The sequence below is a fragment of the Salvelinus fontinalis genome, chromosome 3 (assembly GCF_029448725.1).
Source record: "Salvelinus fontinalis isolate EN_2023a chromosome 3, ASM2944872v1, whole genome shotgun sequence".
Taxonomy (NCBI): domain Eukaryota; kingdom Metazoa; phylum Chordata; class Actinopteri; order Salmoniformes; family Salmonidae; genus Salvelinus; species Salvelinus fontinalis.
Window position 1 is genome coordinate 77,512,243 of NC_074667.1, and position 23,547 is coordinate 77,535,789.

At 43.1% G+C, this 23,547-nt stretch overlaps 1 protein-coding gene across 4 annotated transcripts in view; it reads right to left on the bottom strand.

Moving 5' to 3' along the window:
* The window catches only part of arhgap9 (Rho GTPase activating protein 9), a 69,646-nt gene that overhangs the window by 37,134 nt on the left and 8,965 nt on the right, over positions 1-23,547 (bottom strand). For 2 of the 4 annotated variants that reach the window (XM_055918092.1, XM_055918095.1), the window contains exons 2-5: positions 21,547-21,581; positions 7,421-7,850; positions 120-312; positions 1-15 (exon numbers count right to left, since the gene is read on the bottom strand). The exon at positions 1-15 is cut by the window's left edge and continues 210 nt beyond it. In XM_055918092.1, the coding sequence (XP_055774067.1) occupies positions 1-15; positions 120-312; positions 7,421-7,705 (493 nt within the window). In that variant the 5' untranslated portion in view covers positions 7,706-7,850; positions 21,547-21,581. Of the gene's footprint in view, positions 16-119; positions 313-7,420; positions 7,851-21,546; positions 21,669-23,547 lie in introns of all 4 variants that reach the window. The other 2 variants (XM_055918093.1, XM_055918094.1) reach the window with 2 other exon arrangements.

Consider the following 23,547-nt stretch of genomic DNA (forward strand, 5'->3'; position numbering starts at 1 on the left):
AGAAGGTTTTGAACACTGTGGAGGAGGAAGAGAGTGAGTCATTTGTATTAGCAAAAGGGAGATCAATTGACCATGGGTCACACACGCATGGGATAACCCACCCCCTCACACTAACGTACCTGAGTACTGGCTGTTAGAGCTGAGAGAGAGAGATGACTGTAGCTGCAGTGTCATGTTGGCATGGTTACACATGTTGTTGTTGGCATTTTGTTGTTGTGGTACTGATGACAGAGGAGTGATGGGTACCTCCACTACGTACGTAGCTGGCACATACAGGGGATTTGCTTTACTGGCTGCCCCGATCCTCCGCACCTGGCAATAATAAGAATAATACACCTGTTAATAATAAGAATGATACACCTGGTAACAATAAGAATTATTGTCACGATCGTCCATGGGAGAGAGATAGGACCAAGGCGCAGCGTGTAAATAATGCATCTTCTCTTTATTTAAGGAGATGACCAAACGAAGCAAAACAACAAATCCAAGACCGTGAAACAAAAACCGACTAAATGCAAAACATGCCAACTTGAAACAGACCTAGACACAGACTAAGACAATGACTAAATCACTGACCCCCCCAAACACATGATGCCTATGGCCGCCTAAAATATGGCTCCCAATCAGAGACAAATGAAAGACACCTGTCTCTGATTGAGAAACCACTCAGGCAACCATAGACATACCTAGAAACCCTCACTAAACCATAGACATACCTAGACATACTCACTCAACACAAAACCACACACACAAAACCCAACAACCCCTTAACCATATAACCACCCAAACACAAACCTTCCCCATGTCACACCCTGACCTAACAAACATAATAAAGGAAACAAAGATAACTAAGGCCAGGGTGTGACATAACCCCCCCCCCCTTAAGGTGCGAACACCGGGCGCACCAACACAAAGTCTAGGGGAGGATCCGGGGTAGGCCTTAAAATGGCGGCGGCTCGGGTGCAGGACGTGGCCCCAACTCCACCATAGTCGATCTCCGCTTCGGTGTCTCTGGTAGATCCTGGCTGAATGGCGGATTCAGCCGATCATGGCTGGCGGGCGACTCTGGCTGATCATGGGTGGCGGGCGACTCTGGCTGATCATGGGTGGCGGGCGACTCTAATGGATCGTGGCAGACGGATGGCTCAGATGGCGCTGGGCTAACGGATGGCTCAGATGGCGCTGGGTAGACTGGCAGCTCTGACGACTCGGGGCAGACTGGCAGCTCTGACGGCTCGGGGCAGACTGGCAGCTCTGACGGCTCGGGGCAGACTGGCAGCTCTGACGGCTCGGGGCAGACTGGCAGCTCTGACGGCTCGGGGCAGACTGGCAGCTCTGACGGCTCGGGGCAGACTGGCAGCTCTGACGGCTCGGGGCAGACTGGCAGCTCTGACGGCTCGGGGCAGACTGGCAGCTCTGACGGCTCGGGGCAGACTGGCAGCTCTGACGGCTCGGGGCAGACTGGCAGCTCTGACGGCTCGGGGCAGACTGGCAGCTCTGACGGCTCGGGGCAGACTGGCAGCTCTGACGGCTCGGGGCAGACTGGCAGCTCTGACGACTCGGGGCAGACTGGCAGCTCTGGCCGGCTGAGACGCACTATAGGCCTGGTGCGTGGTGCCGGAACTGGTGGTAGCGGGCTAGGGACACGCACCTGAAGGCTAGTGCGGGGAGAAGGAACAGGGCATACTGGACCCTGGATACGCACATTAGGCCTAGTGCGGGTTGCCGGAACTGGTAGTACCGGGCTGGGGCCACACATCTCAGGGCTAGTGCGGGGAGCAGCAACAGGACACACTGGGTTCTCAAAGCGCACTATAGGCCTAATGCGTGGTACCAGCACAGGTGGTACCGGGATGAGGACACGCACCTCAGGGCGAGTGCGGGGAGAATCAACAATGCGAACAGGGCTCTGGAGACACCCTGGAATCCTGGGGCGTGGTGCCGGAACTGGTGGTACTGGGCTGGGGCGGGAAGGTGTTACAGGAGGTGTAGGACTAGGAATGCACACAGGAGGCCTGGTTCGTGGGACTGTCATTCCCAGACGGTTAGCACGCAACTCAGGACGAACATGAAGAACTGACTCAGGTAACATCACCTCCCGTACACGCTCTGTCGGGTGGATGTCGTTCCTCACGCACCAACACAGCAAGTCCCTCTTTTCACTCTCCTCCAAACTCCTCAATAAATCCTTAACAGTCTCTGTATCCTTCCCATTGCTCACCTCCAGTATCTGCACAACGGGCTCTGGCTCCCTCCTTTCACGCTGCTTGGTCCTGAATGGTTGGGTCATTCTGTCACGATCGTCCATGGGAGAGAGATAGGACCAAGGCGCAGCGTGTAAATAATGCATCTTCTCTTTATTTAAGGAGATGACCAAACGAAGCAAAACAACAAATCCAAGACCGTGAAACAAAAACCGACTAAATGCAAAACATGCCAACTTGAAACAGACCTAGACACAGACTAAGACAATGACTAAATCACTGACCCCCCCAAACACATGATGCCTATGGCCGCCTAAAATATGGCTCCCAATCAGACAAATGAAAGACACCTGTCTCTGATTGAGAAACCACTCAGGCAACCATAGACATACCTAGAAACCCTCACTAAACCATAGACATACCTAGACATACTCACTCAACACAAAACCACACACACAAAACCCAACAACCCCTTAACCATATAACCACCCAAACACAAACCTTCCCCATGTCACACCCTGACCCAACAAACATAATAAAGGAAACAAAGATAACTAAGGCCAGGGTGTGACAATTATACACCTGGTAATAATAAGAATTATACACCTGGTAATAATAAGAATGATACACCTGGTAACAATAAGAATTATACACCTGGTAATAATAAGAATGATACACCTGGTAATAATAAGAATTATACACCTGGTAATAATAAGAATTATACACCTGTATATTATACACCTGGTAATAATAAGAATTATACACCTGGTAATAATAAGAATTATACACCTGGTAATAATAAGAATGATACACCTGGTAACAATAAGAATTATACACCTGTATATTATACACCTGGTAATAATAAGAATTATACACCTGGTAATAATAAGAATTAAACACCTGGTGATAATAAGAATGATACACCTGGTAACAATAAGAATTATACACCTGTATATTATACACCTGGTAATAATAAGAATTATACACCTGGTAATAATAAGAATTATACACCTGGTAATAATAAGAATTATACACCTGGTAATAATAAGAATTATACACCTGGTAATAATAAGAATTATACACCTGGTAATAATAAGAATTATACACCTGGCAATAATAAGAATTATACACCTGGTAATAATAAGAATTATACACCTGGTAATAATTATAATTATACACCTGGTAATAATAAGAATTATACACCTGGTAATAATTGTCATGCCCTGACCTTAGTAATCCTTTTTAGGTCTCTACTTGGTTTGGTCAGGGTGTGATTTGGGGTGGGTATTCTATGTTCTTTATTTCTAATATTTGTATTTCTATGTTTTGGCCGGGTAGGGTTCTCAATCAGGGATACCTGTCTATCGTTGTCTCTGATTGAGAACCATACTTAGGTAGCCCTTTTTCCCACCTGTCTTTGTGGGAGGTTAACTTTGTTTGTAGCACATAGCCCTTTAGCTTCACGGTTGTTTTGGATTGTTTATTGTTTTTGTCGGCATCATCTTAATAATAAAAGGATTATGTACGCTCACCACGCTGCACCTTGGTCTACTTCTGTTAACGGCCGTGACAATAATAAGATTTATACACCTGGTAATAAGAAGAATTATATACCTGTATATTATACACCTGGTAATAATAAGAATTATACACCTGGTAATAATATGAATGATACACCTGATAATAATAAGAATTATACACCTGTATATTATACACCTGGTAATAATAAGAATTATACACCTGGTAATAATATGAATGATACACCTGATAATAATAAGAATTATACACCTGTATATTATACACCTGGTAATAATAAGAATTATACACCTGGTAATAATAAGAATTATACACCTGGTAATAATAAGAATTATACACCTGTATATTATACACCTGGTAATAATAAGAATTATACACCTGGTAATAATATGAATGATACACCTGATAATAATAAGAATTATACACCTGTATATTATACACCTGGTAATAATAAGAATTATACACCTGGTAATAATATGAATGATACACCTGATAATAATAAGAATTATACACCTGTATATTATACACCTGGTAATAATAAGAATTATACACCTGGTAATAATAAGAATTATACACCTGGTAATAATAAGAATGATACACCTGGTAATAATAAGAATTATACACCTGATAATAATAAGAATTATACACCTGGTAATAAATCATGCATAGAACAATAAATGATACATGCCATTGAGCGGAACAAACAATTTAACCCACAGTGACAGTACAGTGAATGCATAGGGAAAATCCCGCGCTGTTCACACCCCTCTTGGCTAGATTTTAAATGTTTCACTCAGTTTCACTCAGGCCCCCCTTCACAACCCTCTTGGTTAGATTTTAAATGTTTCACTCAGTTTCACTCAGGACCCCCTTCACAACCCTCTTGGCTAGATTTTAAATGTTTCACTCAGTTTCACTCAGGCCCCCCTTCACAACCCTCTTGTTGGAGGAGAGAACCTTTTGCAGGTTTAAAGCACTTTTTTTTGCAATTCTATACATTGTACCGTGTCTAATGTGTATTCATGTGATATTTGAGTGACACGAACATTACTACAAAATCTATGGCCTAAAATCCAAGCTAAAATGTTTTATCTGATATGGGCTAGTTGATCTGGACATTTCTAACAAGTCATAAATTTCTCTCTAAAGTACCCAATGACTGACATGACAAGAGGAAGTGATGATGTAATACCCAATGACTGACATGACAAGAGGAAGTGATGATGTACTACCCAATGACTGACATGTCAAGAGGAAGTGATGATGTAATACCCAATGACTGACATGTCAAGAGGAAGTGATGATGTAATACCCAATGACTGACATGTCAAGAGGAAGTGATGATGTAATACCCAATGACTGACATGACAAGAGGAAGTGATGATGTAATACCCAATCACTGACATGACAAAAGGAAGTGATGATGTAATACCCAATGACTGACATGTCAAGAGGAAGTGATGATGTAATACCCAATCACTGACATGACAAGAGGAAGTGATGATGTAATACCCAATGACTGACATGACAAGAGGAAGTGATGATGTAATACCCAATGACTGACATGTCAAGAGGAAGTGATGATGTAATACCCAATGACTGACATGTCAAGAGGAAGTGATGATGTAATACCCAATGACTGACATGACAAGAGGAAGTGATGATGTAATACCCAATCACTGACATGACAAAAGGAAGTGATGATGTAATACCCAATGACTGACATGTCAAGAGGAAGTGATGATGTAATACCCAATCACTGACATGACAAGAGGAAGTGATGATGTAATACCCAATGACTGACATGACAAGAGGAAGTGATGATGTAATACCCAATCACTGACATGACAAAAGGAAGTGATGATGTAATACCCAATGACTGACATGTCAAGAGGAAGTGATGATGTAATACCCAATCACTGACATGACAAGAGGAAGTGATGATGTAATACCCAATGACTGACATGACAAGAGGAAGTGATGATGTAATACCCAATGACTGACATGTCAAGAGGAAGTGATGATGTAATACCCAATGACTGACATGACAAGAGGAAGTGATGATGTAATACCCAATCACTGACATGACAAAAGGAAGTGATGATGTAATATCCAATGACTGACATGTCAAGAGGAAGTGATGATGTAATACCCAATCACTGACATGACAAGAGGAAGTGATGATGTAATACCCAATGACTGACATGACAAGAGGAAGTGATGATGTAATACCCAATCACTGACATGACAAGAGGAAGTGATGATGTAATACCCAATGACTGACATGTCAAGAGGAAGTGATGATGTACTACCCAATGACTGACATGACAAGAGGAAGTGATGATGTAATACCCAATGACTGACATGACAAGAGGAAGTGATGATGTACTACCCAATGACTGACATGACAAGATGAAGTGATGATGTAATACCCAATGACTGACATGACAAGAGGAAGTGATGATGTAATACCCAATGACTGACATGACAAGAGGAAGTGATGATGTAATACCCAATCACTGACATGACAAAAGGAAGTGATGATGTAATATCCAATGACTGACATGTCAAGAGGAAGTGATGATGTAATACCCAATCACTGACATGACAAGAGGAAGTGATGATGTAATACCCAATGACTGACATGACAAGAGGAAGTGATGATGTAATACCCAATCACTGACATGACAAGAGGAAGTGATGATGTACTACCCAATGACTGACATGACAAGATGAAGTGATGATGTAATACCCAATGACTGACATGACAAGAGGAAGTGATGATGTAATAACCAATGACTGACATGACAAGAGGAAGTGATGATGTAATACCCAATCACTGACATGACAAAAGGAAGTGATGATGTAATATCCAATGACTGACATGTCAAGAGGAAGTGATGATGTAATACCCAATCACTGACATGACAAGAGGAAGTGATGATGTAATACCCAATGACTGACATGACAAGAGGAAGTGATGATGTAATACCCAATCACTGACATGACAAGAGGAAGTGATGATGTAATACCCAATGACTGACATGTCAAGAGGAAGTGATGATGTACTACCCAATGACTGACATGACAAGAGGAAGTGATGATGTAATACCCAATGACTGGCATGACAAGAGGAAGTGATGATGTACTACCCAATGACTGACATGACAAGATGAAGTGATGATGTAATACCCAATGACTGACATGACAAGAGGAAGTGATGATGTAATACCCAATGACTGACATGACAAGAGGAAGTGATGATGTAATACCCAATGACTGACATGACAAGAGGAAGTGATGATGTACTACCCAATGACTGACATGACAAGAGGAAGTGATGATGTAATACCCAATGACTGACATGACAAGAGGAAGTGATGATGTAATACCCAATTACTAAACTGCACCTTTTTCATTCTATTATTACAATGTTCAAGAGTACGTTGAAAACCGGGACTGAGTTCCTTACATTTAAAAAAAAAAAGAAGTCTGCCGACCCATGGTGAGGGCGTACCACAGTTAAGGAAACACTGGTATATGTGATTTCCCTCTGACCACATGGATTTTTTGTTCTTGGTTAAGAGGGTTACTACGTAGGACACACTGTTTCAAATAGTACTGGTTAGACTAGGGCCATAGTCTATGCTAACTGAGCCACACAGTCAGGACCTCCTTACCTGCCACCAGTCACTGTTAGTCTTCCTGAGCAGAATAAACCGCTCCCCCTCGCGGATGCAGACCTGTCGTCCGTCTGCCCCACGGTACTCATAGTCATACTGCGCCTCCAGAACCACCGTGCCACTGGGGACTCCACACACCGTGGGCACGCTCACACTGCTGCTCACACTGGCACCGCTCTCCCTACTGGACACGCTGTCCACACTGGTAGTTCTCACCCTGGTGGAGGCAGAGGGCATGGCGGGTGAGGCTACCGTGGAGAGACTGTAGCTTCCTGACAGCATGGTGGATGCTAGCTCTGACTCAGTCGTCTGGGTCTCAGCGTGGGGTGTTTTGGGTGAGAGGATAGGTGACGAGGGTGATGGTGGGGATGGTACAGACACTGGCGCAGGGCATCGACAACGACCGGAGTGAGTCCAAAGCCATTCTCTGAAACACAAACAAACAGAACAGGACTGGGCTCGAGTGAAGACTGAATATCTATGGCATTACGGATCCATTCATCTGATCATCATTTATTAATGCTAAAACTCAATATAAAGCTCTGGACTATTCAGCAAATGTCACAGATACACACCATTAATTCTCATCAAAATGTCACAGATACACACCATTAATTCTCATCAAAATGTCACAGATACACACCATTAATTCTCATCAAAATGTCACAGATATACACCATTAATTATCATAGAATTGTCACAGATACACACCATTAATTCTTATCAAAATGTCACAGATACACACCATTAATTCTCATCAAAATGTCACAGATACACACCATTAATTCTCACAAAAAAACCTGAGAAGTAATTCGTGTATAAAGCAATTGTATTAAAAAAGGGCATTGCCATTGATTTGCAATCATCCATTTGTTTAATCACTCATGCGTTTAGAGAGGAAAATAAAAACAGTTCAACCGACCAGAAGCCAAACACATACACACCCCTGCCCTGACCATTCTCCCTTACACAGCCAACAGGAAATCCCTCTGAGAGTAGTCTTCATCACACAGAGACTTATAGCCAGAGAGGGAATTAAGAGAGGGAAAGAGAGGGAGACAGAGAGGGAGAGAGATAGAGAGAGATAGAGGGAGAGAGATTGAGAGAGAGGGAGAGAGGGGGGGGAGAGAGATAGATAGTGAGAGAAGGAGATAGAGGGGGGAGGAGATAGAGAGAGAGAGGGAGAGAGAGGGGGGGGGGAGAAGTGTCATCCCTGTGGATGTGCTGCTCTTACCCTCTGACTCCTGACTGCTGAGCCACCATTATCCCTGACTGTGATAGAGGCCACCATTATCCCTGACTGTGATAGAGGCCACCATTATCCCTGAATGTGATAGAGGCCACCATTATCCCTGACTGTGATAGAGGCCACCATTATCCCTGACTGTGATAGAGGCCACCATTATCCCTGACTGTGATAGAGGCCACCATTATCCCTGACTGTGATAGAGGCCACCATTATCCCTGACTGTGAGAGAGACCACCATTATCCCTGACTGTGAGAGAGAACCACCATTGGAACCTGACTGTGATAGAGGCCACCATTATCCCTGACTGTGAGAGAGACCACCATTAGAACCTGACTGTGAGAGAGACCACCATTAGCCCTGACTGTGAGAGAGACCACCATTATCCCTGACTGTGAGAGAGACCACCATTAGAACATGACTGTGAGAGAGACCACCATTAGCTATGATTGTGAGAGAGACCACCATTGGAACCTGACTGTGAGAGAGACCACCATTGGAACCTGACTGTGAGAGAGACCACCATTAGCCCTGACTGTGAGAGAGACCACCATTAGCTCTGACTGTGAGAGAGACCACCATTGGAACCTGACTGTGAGAGACCACCATTGGAACCTGACTGTGAGAGAGACCACCATTAGCTCTGACTGTGAGAGAGACCACCATTAGCTCTGACTGTGAGAGAGACCACCATTAGAACCTGACTGTGAGAGAGACCACCATTAGAACCTGACTGTGAGAGAGACCACCATTAGAACCTGACTGTGAGAGAGACCACCATTATCCCTGACTGTGAGAGAGACCACCATTGGAACCTGACTGTGAGAGAGACCACCATTAGAACCTGACTGTGAGAGAGACCACCATTAGAACCTGACTGTGAGAGAGACCACCATTAGAACCTGACTGTGAGAGAGACCACCATTATCCCTGACTGTGAGAGAGACCACCATTGGAACCTGACTGTGAGAGAGACCACCATTGGAACCTGACTGTGAGAGAGACCACCATTAGCCCTGACTGTGAGAGAGACCACCATTAGCTCTGACTGTGAGAGAGACCACCATTGGAACCTGACTGTGAGAGACCACCATTGGAACCTGACTGTGAGAGAGACCACCATTAGCTCTGACTGTGAGAGAGACCACCATTAGCTCTGACTGTGAGAGAGACCACCATTGGAACCTGACTGTGAGAGAGACCACCATTAGAACCTGACTGTGAGAGAGACCACCATTAGAACCTGACTGTGAGAGAGACCACCATTAGAACCTGACTGTGAGAGAGACCACCATTAGAACCTGACTGTGAGAGAGACCACCATTATCCCTGACTGTGAGAGAGACCACCATTGGAACCTGACTGTGAGAGAGACCACGATTAGCCCTGACTTTGAGAGAGACCACCATTAGCTCTGACTGTGAGAGAGACCACCATTAGCCCTGACTGTGAGAGAGACCACCATTAGCTCTGACTGTAAGAGAGACCACCATTATCCCTGACTGTAAGAGAGACCACCATTAGCTCTGACTGTGACAGAGACCACCATTAGAACCTGACTGTGACAGAGACCACCATTAGAACCTGACTGTGAGAGAGACCACCATTAGAACCTGACTGTGAGAGAGACCACCATTAGCTCTGAGCTCCTGTACTCTTCAGATATACTCACGTGCAGATGCATGCACACACACACCCACACACACGCACACACACACACACACGCACGCACACACACACACACATACACACACTCGCACGCACACAGCTCCGTGGTCGTGCCTTCAGACCAGGGCAGGCTGGGTAGCAGAGAGAGGAGAAGGGGGAGGAGGGTGGTGGACTCTCTCTCTCCGATAATCCACAGCACAGCAGTGTATTAATAAAGCACAATAATCTGTGACCTGACTAGTGCCTTGGAGAATTACCGTAAAACCCTCCATATTGACTCATGCCTTGGAGAATTACCGTAAAACCCTCCATACTGACTCATACCATGGAGAATTACAGTAAAACCCTCCGTACTGACTCATGCCATGGACAATTACAGTAAAACCCCTCCAATACTGACTCATGCTTTGGACAATTACCGTAAAACTATCCATACTGACTCGTGCCTTGGAGAATTACCGTAAAACCCTCCATATTGATTCAAACCACCAAGCAGGCTGGAAGCTGAAACAGACAGCTCACTGTGCCAGGTTAGGGGTTTATTTACAGGACTAATCCTAATATTGTAGATAGAGAACTGAAGCAGGACAAAGGCCACTACACACCAGTGATAGACATCTGTTCTGATAAGACTGACTGACTGTAGACATAGAGCTGCACTATGAATCTAATTCACATGATCCATATCGCAAGAGATCCATATCAGAAAGTGTAATGATAGTTTACTCCGTTTTTTTCTCCTAATGTGGCTGCTGCCCACAGACAAGCCCCATCCCCTGTCACTCAAGCAGCTCAGCTCCACCTCCTCTCTGTTAGTCAATATTAGTGTGGCTGCTGCCCACAGACAAGCCCCATCCCCTGTCACTCAAGCAGCTCATTTCCACCTCTTCTCTGTTAGTCACTATTAGTGTGGCTGCTGCCCACAGACAAGCCCCACCCCCTGTCACTCAAGCAGCTCAGCTCCACCTCTTCTCTGATAGTCACTATTAGTGTGGCTGCTGCCCACAGACAAGCCCCATCCCCTGTCACTCAAGCAGCTCAGCTCCACCTCCTCTCTGTTAGTCACTATTAGTGTGGCTGCTGCCCACAGACAAGCCCCATCCCCTGTCACTCAAGCAGCTCAGCTCCACCTCTTCTCTGTTAGTCACTATTAGTGTGGCTGCTGCCCACAGACAAGCCCCACCACCTGTCACTCAAGCAGCTCAGCTCCACCTCTTCTCTGTTAGTCACTATTAGTGTGTGCGTGACTGTTGGGTCATGCTGTCAACCCATTGGTCCATACAAGAACAACGTTGCTTCCCACTTTGTTTCTTAATATAAGTCATTCTATTTCTAGGATTCCAACAGTTTCAGTAGAAAAATGGCAATTTGAAAGTTTGTGTGTATGTGTTCTGTTGCAGTTTACACCTGAAACCAGCTGACAAGAGTAAACACAACAGGTATAGCATGAAAGCTGATGGGATTCCCAATTACCTCACATATCCACAGTCCTTCTGCTACCCTGCATGGATCCACAAATGGAACAATTCAAAACATGGTACAATTCATTACATGGTACAATTCATTACATGGTACAATTCATTACATGGTACAATTCAGTTTAAATCCACACTATAGTGCTGTATCTATCTATTGACTATGTCTGTCTGTCTGTCTGTCTGTCTGTCTGTCTGTCTGTCTGTCTGTCTGTCTACAGTCAGGTAACAAAAAATTATTTGCACCCATATTAATCTCTTTCTCTGAGGAATTGTATTAGTGTAAAATAATATAATTTCCCTTTTTTGTTGCATATAATATAACTCTAATAATAATAACTCTAATAACTCTATAATATAACTATAATACTTTTTGGGGAAAGGGAAAGGGGGATACCTAGTCAGTTGTACAACTGACTGCCTTCAACTGAAATGTGTCGGCATTGTGTTTTTAGGTTATTGTTCTGCTGAAAGGTGAATTCTTCTCCCAGCAGACTGAATCAGATTTTCCTCTAGGATTTTGCCTGTGCTTCACTCCATTACGTGTATTTCTTATCCTGAAAAACTCCCCAGTCCTTAATGATTACAAGCATACCCATAACATGATGCAGCCACCTCTATGCTTAGAAATATGGAGAGTGGTACTCAGTGATGTGTTGTATTGGATTCGCCCCAAACATAACACTTTGTATTCAGGACAAAAAGCTAATTGCTTTGCCACATTTTTTGCAGTATTACTTTAGTGCCTTGTTGTAAACGGGATGCATATTTAGGATTTGTTTTTAATCTGTACAGCCTTCTTTCTTTTCACTCTGTCATTTAGGTTAGTATTGTGGAGTAACTACAATGTTGTTGATCCATCCTCAGTTTTCTCCTATCACAGCCATTAAACTCTGTAACTGTTTTAAAGTCACCATTGGCCTCATAGTGAAATCTCTGAGCGGTTTCTTTCCTCTCCGGCAACTAGGAAGGACGCCTGTATCTTTGTAGTGACTGGATGTATTGATACACCATCCACAGGGTAATTAATAACTTCACCATTCTCAAAGGCATATTCAATGTCAGCTTTTTTACATTTTTACCCATCTACCAATAGGTGCCCTTCTTTGTGAGGCATTGGACAACATCACTGGTCTTTGTGGTTGAATCTGTGTTTGAAATTCAATGCTCGACTGAGGGACCTTACAGATAATTGTATGTGTGGGGCACAGAGATGAGGTAGTCATTCAAAAATCATGTTAAACACTATTATTGCACACAGAGTGAGTCCATGCAACTTGTTATGTGACTTGTTAAGCATTTTTTACTCCTGAACTTATTTATGCTTGCAAAAACAAAGGAGTTGAATACTTATTGACTCAGGACATTTCAGCTTACATTTTTCGATTAATTTATAACAATTTCGAAAACATAATTCCACTTTGACATTATGGGGTATTGTGTGTAGGCCAGAGACAATAACATCTACATTTAATCCATTTCAAATTCATACTGTAACACAACAATCTACACTACATCTATCTACACTACATGACCAAAAGTATGTGGACACCTTCTTGTTGAACATTTAATTCTAAAATCATGGGCATTAATATGGAGTTGTTCCCCCCTTTCCTGCTATAACATCCTCCACTATTCTGGGAAGGCTTTCCACTAGATGTTGGAACATTGCTGCAGGGACTTGCTTCCATTCAGCCACAAGAGCATTAGTGAGATCAGGCACTGATGGTGGGCGATTAGTCGGCGTCCCAATTCCAAAGGTGCTCGATGGGGTTGAGGTCAGGGTCTGTGCAGGCCAGTCAAGTTCTTCCACACTGATCTTGACGTTGAAAGTCACTGAGCTCTTCAGTAAGGCCATACTACTGCCAATGTTTGTCTATGGAGATTGGATGGCTGTGTGCTCGATTTTATACACCTGTCAGGAATGGGTGAGGCTGAAATAGCAGTTGCCCCCCTTGAAGCAGGGCAGCGTGGACACAATGGTCTCAGAACTGTCCTAGATGTAGAGTGTGACATAGTAAGAAATCAGCTGTAAAAAAAAAGTTTTATATGGGCTATGATGGAACCAGATTATTTTTCTAATCAGGTCATAGGGTTTTATTTTTAAAAAATCCTGGAAAAACTCCTGTCCCTAGGGAGGATGAAAACATTAAAACCCTTTTCCCAGACAAAGACACCACAACTGCAATTGGACAAAAACTAACAAGACTGAGCTTGCAGTATGCAGGGTACTAGGAGCTAAATCATACGTTTCCTGACCATTTATTTTTTATGTTCGGGGAACGGAAGTGAAAAGTTAGCCTATTCTGGGAATATACATTTTTAGGTTGCAGGGAGGTTCTGAGAACGTTTTTCTATGGTTCCCTGAAAGGTTTCCTGTGAGGTTTTATTCACTTTCTGAGAACGGAAATTCTAGGTTATTAGAAGGTAAATACATAACATTGTCACAACGTTTCAATAAGACTTTTAATAACACTGCTAGCTTAGCTTGGGTTAACTGTGAACTTGAAGTACAGATAGGATACATGGATATTCATTTGCTTAGCCATTAATCATGCGCAAACATAATTTTTATTGTGGCACAGCGTCAGTGAGATTCAAACCTATGATCTTCTGTTCTCTAGCCATGGAATTAGTCCACAAGCACTCATTAAGATCAGCTGTGGCCAATTAGTGGACGCGGCCAACACACCTGAACACACTTCACAAGATGGAGGACAGAGAGGGTTTGGTCACGCTGAGAACGGAGTCTTTGTTTTGAAATAACATTCTTAGAACGTTACTAATGTTTTCTTGTGGTTTTTATGGAAGGTTTTCTGAATGTTCTGGAAACATGGCTTTAAATAGAACCACGAGGAAACCTGCAGAAAACATTTTGCTGAAGTATTGAAATTCCCAGAGAAGAACGTTAGTTCTTAACGTTTTCGGATCAATTTGATAACATTACTTTAAATAGAACCGGAGTGCCAGAGAGTGCTCGGAGTGCGCTGTCAGGTTTTCCATTTTGTAAATTCAGAGCGTTTCTCTCTCGGAGCGTTCAGAGCGCACACTGGAAGCTCTGGCGGAGGAGTTGCGTTGTTCCGAGCGATACGACCTCAAAATGGCGGTCAAACAAACACCCAAGCTAACTGGCTAAAGTTAACTAGCGTGCTAGCTACTTTCAGACACAAATGAGAGAACACCTCACTGACCATTTTACTCGCCCTAGCAGAGCTGTGTAGGCTGTTTACATGTTACCCAGAGAGTTGGTGACTGTAACTGTGCTGCTGGCAACAATTTAATCAAGTTTTTTTTTTTTTGCCAACAGTTTACGAACACCGACCATATTCAATACGTGTTGAGCGTTTGTGAATTCGTCAGTTATTCTGCGCTCTGACACATTGAGACGAAGGTTGTATGCACAATAACCACCGGCTACCATGCTCTCATCAAGCTCTAAGAAACATATAGCTCTCAGAATATTATGATTTAGCTGGGTTTGCATCTGTCATTAAAAATACACCCATACAGGACGTCATCACTATTGTGTTGATTCATTCATTCCAGTCAATCATTTTGGATTAAAAAGTCCTAGGTAGTCTAGCAACACGACGTGTAAATATAAATGACATTTGATCACGTTCAAATTTTCTCAGAAATGTATTTTAGGTTATAAAAACATATTGTTATGTTTCCCCTGGCCCAGATGGGATCAGAGCGCATAGGCTTCTCTAGGCTACCTGCAGCTGTGGCGAGAAAATAAAACCCTTTCATTTTAACATACATGCTGGTGTAACGGATGTGAAATGGCTAGCTAGTTAGCGGGTACGCGCTAGTAGCAATTCAATCAGTTACGTCACTTGCTCTGAGACTTAAGTAGTGTTGCCCCTTGCTCTGCAAGAGCCGCGGCTTTTGTGGAGCGATGGATAACGACCGTGCTTCGTGGGTGACTGTTGTTGATGTGTGCAGAGGGTCCCTGGTTCGCGCCCGTGTCGGGGCGAGGAGACGGTTTAAAGTTATACTGTTACATTGATGCTGTTGACCCGGATCACTGGTTGTGGCGGAAAAGGAGGAGGTTGAAAGGGGGGTGAGTGTAACGGATGTGAAATGGCTAGCTAGTTAGCGGGTACGCGCTAGTAGCATTTCAATCAGTTACGTCACTTGCTCTGAGACTTAAGTAGTGTTGCCCCTTGCTCTGCAAGAGCCGTGGCTTTTGTGGAGCGATGGGTAACGCTGCTTCGTGGGTGACTGTTGTCGATGTGTGCAGAGGGTCCCTGGTTCGCGCCCGTGTCGGGGCGAGGGGACGGTGTAAAGTTATACTGTTACACTGGTGAAGGGTTTCATTATTCAAGACTGTGGTATGTTTTAGAAGAAAAAAATGTTGTTGAATAGTTTGTGCTTACTGGCTAGTAGGGGCTCAATTTGAGCTGGGGACCCAGAATGTGGCATTGTCAGCCACAACGAAATGTTAGGCAAGAATGTCATGTGAATTGAAAAGTCTAATTCCCTTTCAACCACCCCGACTCTCCTTCATATCTCGTAGTGGGAATAGGGCCTATGTCTAGACTTTTATCAGAGCTCTAGTTGTGGAGTTAGAAACAACAAGATACAGAATAGAACAGAAGCAGACTCACCCTGTTACGACCATGTTGACCATAATGAATAGGTTATAGCATGGAGAGAGACAGACAGGTTATAGCATGGAGAGAGACAGACAGGTTATAGCATGGAGAGAGAGAGACAGGTTGGTCATTATGAATATGTTGTAGCATGGAGAGAGAGAGACAGGTTGAACATTATGAATAGGTTATAGCATGGAGAGAGAGAGACAGGTTGAACATTATGAATATGTTATAGCATGGAGAAAGAGAGACAGGTTGGTCATTATGAATATGTTATAGCATGGAGAGAGACAGACAGGTTGGTCATTATGAATAGGTTATAACATGGAGAGAGTGAGACAGGTTGGTCATTATGAATATGTTATAGCTTGGAGAGAGAGAGACAGGTTGGTCATTATGAATAGGTTATAGCATGGAGAGAGACAGACAGGTTGGTCATTATGAATAGGTTATAGCATGGAGCGAGAGCGACAGGTTGGTCATTATGAATATGTTATAGCATGGAGAGAGAGAGAGACAGGTTGGTCATTATGAATAGGTTATAGCATGGAGAGAGAGAGAGACAGGTTGGTCATTATGAATAGGTTATAGCATGGAGAGAGACAGACAGGTTGGTCATTATGAATATGTTATAGCATGGAGAGAGACAGACAGGTTGACCATTATGAATATGTTATAGCATGGAGAGAGACAGACAGGTTGACCATTATGAATATGTTATAGCATGGAGAGAGAGAGACAGGTTGGTCATTATGAATATGTTATAGCATGGAGAGAGACAGACAGGTTGGTCATTATGAATATGTTATAGCATGGAGAGAGAGAGACAGGTTGGTTATTATGAATATGTTATAGCATGGAGAGAGAGAGACAGGTTGAACATTATGAATATGTTATAGCATGGAGAGAGAGAGACAGGTTGGTCATTATGAATAGGTTATAGCATGGAGAGAGAGAGAGACAGGTTGGTCATTATGAATAGGTTATAGCATGGAGAGAGACAGACAGGTTGGTCATTATGAATATGTTATAGCATGGAGAGAGAGAGACAGGTTGGTCATTATGAATATGTTATAGCATGGAGAGAGACAGACAGGTTGGTCATTATGAATATGTTATAGCATGGAGAGAGAGAGACAGGTTGGTCATTATGAATAGGTTATAGCATGGAGAGAGACAGACAGGTTATAGCATGGAGAGAGAGAGACAGGTTGGTCATTATGAATATGTTATAGCATGGAGAGAGAGAGACAGGTTGGTCATTATGAATATGTTATAGCATGGAGAGAGAGAGACAGGTTGGTCATTATGAATATGTTATAGCATGGAGAGAGAGAGACAGGTTGGTCATTATGAATATGTTATAGCATGGAGAGAGAGAGACAGGTTGGTCATTATGAATATGTTATAGCATGGAGAGAGAGAGACAGGTTGAACATTATGAATAGGTTATAGCATGGAGAGAGAGAGACAGGTTGGTCATTATGAATATGTTATAGCATGGAGAGAGAGAGACAGGTTGAACATTATGAATAGGTTATAGCATGGAGAGAGAGAGACAGGTTGGTCATTATGAATAGGTTATAGCATGGAGAGAGACAGACAGGTTGGTCATTATGAATAGGTTATAGCATGGAGAGAGAGAGACAGGTTGGTCATTATGAATATGTTATAGCATGGAGAGAGAGAGACAGGTTGGTCATTATGAATATGTTATAGCATGGAGAGAGACAGACAGGTTGGTCATTATGAATAGGTTATAACATGGAGAGAGTGAGACAGGTTGGTCATTATGAATATGTTATAGCTTGGAGAGAGAGAGACAGGTTGGTCATTATGAATAGGTTATAGCATGGAGAGAGACAGACAGGTTGGTCATTATGAATAGGTTATAGCATGGAGAGAGAGCGACAGGTTGGTCATTATGAATATGTTATAGCATGGAGAGAGAGAGACAGGTTGGTCATTATGAATAGGTTATAGCATGGAGAGAGAGAGAGACAGGTTGGTCATTATGAATAGGTTATAGCATGGAGAGAGACAGACAGGTTGGTCATTATGAATATGTTATAGCATGGAGAGAGACAGACAGGTTGACTATTATGAATATGTTATAGCATGGAGAGAGAGAGACAGGTTGGTCATTATGAATATGTTATAGCATGGAGAGAGACAGACAGGTTGGTCATTATGAATATGTTATAGCATGGAGAGAGAGAGACAGGTTGGTTATTATGAATATGTTATAGCATGGAGAGAGAGAGACAGGTTGAACATTATGAATATGTTATAGCATGGAGAGAGACAGACAGGTTGACCATTATGAATATGTTATAGCATGGAGAGAGAGAGACAGGTTGGTCATTATGAATATGTTATAGCATGGAGAGAGAGAGACAGGTTGGTCATTATGAATAGGTTATAGCATGGAGAGAGAGAGAGACAGGTTGGTCATTATGAATAGGTTATAGCATGGAGAGAGACAGACAGGTTGGTCATTATGAATATGTTATAGCATGGAGAGAGAGAGACAGGTTGGTCATTATGAATATGTTATAGCATGGAGAGAGACAGACAGGTTGGTCATTATGAATATGTTATAGCATGGAGAGAGAGAGACAGGTTGGTCATTATGAATAGGTTATAGCATAGAGAGAGACAGACAGGTTATAGCATGGAGAGAGAGAGACAGGTTGGTCATTATGAATATGTTATAGCATGGAGAGAGAGAGACAGGTTGGTCATTATGAATATGTTATAGCATGGAGAGAGAGAGACAGGTTGGTCATTATGAATATGTTATAGCATGGAGAGAGAGAGACAGGTTGGTCATTATGAATATGTTATAGCATGGAGAGAGAGAGACAGGTTGGTCATTATGAATATGTTATAGCATGGAGAGAGAGAGACAGGTTGAACATTATGAATAGGTTATAGCATGGAGAGAGAGAGACAGGTTGGTCATTATGAATATGTTATAGCATGGAGAGAGAGAGACAGGTTGAACATTATGAATAGGTTATAGCATGGAGAGAGAGAGACAGGTTGGTCATTATGAATAGGTTATAGCATGGAGAGAGACAGACAGGTTGGTCATTATGAATAGGTTATAGCATGGAGAGAGAGAGACAGGTTGGTCATTATGAATATGTTATAGCATGGAGAGAGAGAGACAGGTTGGTCATTATGAATAGGTTATAGCATGGAGAGAGAGAGACAGGTTGGTCATTATGAATAGGTTATAGCATGGAGAGAGAGTGAGACAGGTTGGTCATTATGAATAGGTTATAGCATGGAGAGAGAGTGAGACAGGTTGGTCATTATGAATAGGTTATAGCATGGAGAGAGAGAGACAGGTTGGTCATTATGAATATGTTATAGCATGGAGAGAGAGAGACAGGTTGGTCATTATGAATAGGTTATAGCATGGAGAGAGAGAGACAGGTTGGTCATTATGAATAGGTTATAGCATGGAGAGAGAGAGACAGGTTGGTCATTATGAATAGGTTATAGCATGGAGAGAGAGAGACAGGTTGAACATTATGAATAGGTTATAGCATGGAGAGAGAGAGAGACAGGTTGGTCATTATGAATATGTTATAGCATGGAGAGAGAGAGACAGGTTGGTCATTATGAATAGGTTATAGCATGGAGAGAGAGAGACAGGTTGGTCATTATGAATATGTTATAGCATGGAGAGAGTGAGACAGGTTGGTCATTATGAATAGGTTATAGCATGGAGCGAGAGAGACAGGTTGAACATTATGAATAGGTTATAACATGGAGAGAGTGAGACAGGTTGAGACTACTCTCTCATGACAGACTATTTATATAAATGTAGTTGGCCAATGGATGCGGGATTTGGTTCTGGGTTCTGAAAATACAGACTAAAGTCCCAGAGAACCCTCAGAGAACCCTCAGAGAACCCTCAGAGAACCCCCAGGGTTCACCTGACAGTGAAATGGAGAGAGACATATGGTGGCACAGACACACAGACACTCAGAAGTGGGGAGAAACTAACGGCTAGCTAACCTCACTTAGGTAGGGCACCAAGAACAACTACAACAGACCGAGAGAGTAGGAGGGCGAGAGTGAGGGAGAGAGAGAAATCTTTGACTATGTACAGACTCAGTGAGCATAGCCTTGCTATTGAGAAAGGACGCCGTAGGCAGACCTGGCTCTCAAGAGTAGACAGGCTATGTGCACACTGCCCACAAAATGAGGTGGAAACTGAGCTGCACTTCCTAACCTCCTGCCCAATGTATGACATATTAGAGACACATATTTCCCTCAGATTACACAGAATCACAAAGAATTCGAAAACAAACCCGATTTTGATAAACTCCCATATCTATTGGGTGAAATACCACAGTGTGCCATCACTGCAGCAAGATTTGTGACCTGTTGCCACAAGAAAAGATCAACCAGTGAAGAACAAACACCATTGTAAATACAACCCATATTTATGTTTATTTATTTTCCCTTTTGTACTTTAACTATTTGCACATCGTTACAACATTGTATATATATACATAATATGACATTTGTAATGTCTTTATTCTTTTGAAACTTCTGTCAGTGTAATGTTTACTGTAAAATTGTATTGTTTATTTCACTTTTGTATATTATCTACCTCACTTGCTTTGGCAATGTTAACATGTTTCCCATGCCAATAAAGCCCCTTGAATTGAATTGAATTGAGAGAGAGAGAGCGAGAGCGAGAGAGAGCGAGAGAGAGCGAGAGAGAGGGAGAGAGAGAGAGAGAGGGGGAGAGAGAAAGAGAGAGAGAGGGGGAGAAAGAGATTGAGAGAGAGAGAGGGAAGAGAGAGAGAGAGGGAAGAGAGATGGAGGAAAGAGAGAGAGAGGGAAGAGAGAGAGAGAGGGAAGAGAGATGGAGGAAAGAGAGAGAGAGGGAAGAGAGAGAGAGAGGGAAGAGAGATGGAGGAAAGAGAGAGAGATGGAAGAGAGAGAGAGAGGGAAGAGAGATGGAGGAAAGAGAGAGAGAGGGAAGAGAGAGAGAATACATGACTGTGTGTATATTTAGTGCATGTGACTGTGTGTATATTTAGTGCATGACTGTGTGTATACTTAGTGCAGGCATACATGTGAGACAGAGACGTAGACGTACTCACCATGTCTGTGGTCAGTCTTGACGTCTGTTGGTCAACTCCAATGAGTCATACAAAAGAAGAAGATGAGGTTTTATAATGCAATCTGCCTCAGTAACCACCCAGCTGGCCAGTCAACAGTCAACCTTCCAAAACAATGAAGACACATTGGACTGGTCAGTCACACGCTAGCCTGGAGTCTCATCACCGGCAGAGTTAGGAGAGGATTAGGGGACTAACCCAACGAGCAGTTAAGGAAGGGCACACACCATCTCACTCTTAATCGTAGTTGACTGATCTTGGATCAGCTCAATGAACCACAAATCATCCTGTGCTACCCTCCCATACAGCACCAATTTGCTGAGAGAGAGAGAGAGAGAGAGAGAGAGAGAGAGAGAGAGAGAGAGAGAGAGAGAGAGAGAGAGAGAGAGAGAGGGAGAGAGAGAGGGGGAGAGCGAGAGAGCGAGAGAGAGAGGGAGAGGGAGAGAGAGAGAAACACTAGCCAGGCCTCTTGCCCACAGTCCCGTGCCGCGTGCAGCTCAGCACAGCCCATCTCTCCGTAAATCAGTTAGCCTCATTGATCATCCAGCCATTGATCATTGATCCGTGACCACAGTTATGAGCTGCCGTTGGCTAACAGAACTGGACCTCGCAACCCCTTTACTCTTAACTAACTCCCAACTAGAACAAAGAAGACTCAGCAATGAACATTTAGGAAAGTAATGGGATGTATCACTGCCACTCTGAAATCACATCAGATTTATGTGATGTGGTGGTATGAGCATAGAAATAAAACCGTAAACCCCATTCCAGTCAATGGGTCCGTGATGGAAATCTAATTGTATGTGTGAGGTGTCCTTGGTTATCATGCCAGACTCATAGACTCACAGAGACATTATCTATTATCTTTCTCTGTGTATATTGGCTGATCTGTCAGAAAGGAGGAAGTAGAGGAGGAAGACAGTGAATTAGAAACTTCAAAGGAATTTCTCTCTCTCTCACACACACACACACACACACACACACACACACACACACACACACACACACACACACACACACACACACACACACACACACACACACACACACACACACACACACACACACACACACACACACACACACACACACACACACACACACAGAGAGGCATGTTCTATAGTCCTAACTGCTAGACTGGAGCTGCTGTTTAAGCCTTCTGATGTGCCAGGGATCATGGATTAGATTAAATGATTAGTTTGTTTTGTTTTGTCCATCCATACTGGACCCATATTAAATAAACACCCATATTAAATTGATAATTATCAAAGGATCAACAGTGGTCCCTGACCTGTCACCCTGCAACGACACTCACCCCAATTTGGATAGAAACACGTAACTGTGTGCTTGCCTCACCCATGGTGGTGTATAGTGTGAATACCCCCCATGGTGGTATATAGTATGAATACCCCATGGTGGTATATAGTGTGAAAAACCCCCATGGTGGTATATAGTGTGAATACCCCCCATGATGGTATATAGTGGGGGAAAAAAACCATGGTGGTATATAGTGTGAATACCCCCCATGATGGTATATAGTGTGAATAGCCCCCATGATGGTATATAGTGTGGAAAAAAACCATGGTGGTATATAGTGTGAATACCCCCCATGGTGGTATATAGTATGAATACCCACCATGGTGTTATATAGTGTGAATACCCCCCATGGTGGTATATAGTGTGAATACCCCCCATGGTGTTATATAGTGTGAATACCCCCCATGGTGGTATATAGTGTGAATACCCCCCATGGTGTTATATAGTGTGAATACCCCCCATGGTGTTATATAGTGTGAATACCCCCCATGGTGTTATATAGTGTGAATACCCCCCATGGTGGTATATAGTGTGAATACCCCCCATGGCGTTATATAGTGTGAATACCCCCCATGGTGTTATATAGTGTGAATACCCCCCATGGTGTTATATAGTGTGAATACCCCCCATGGTGTTATATAGTGTGAATACCCCCCATGGTGTTAT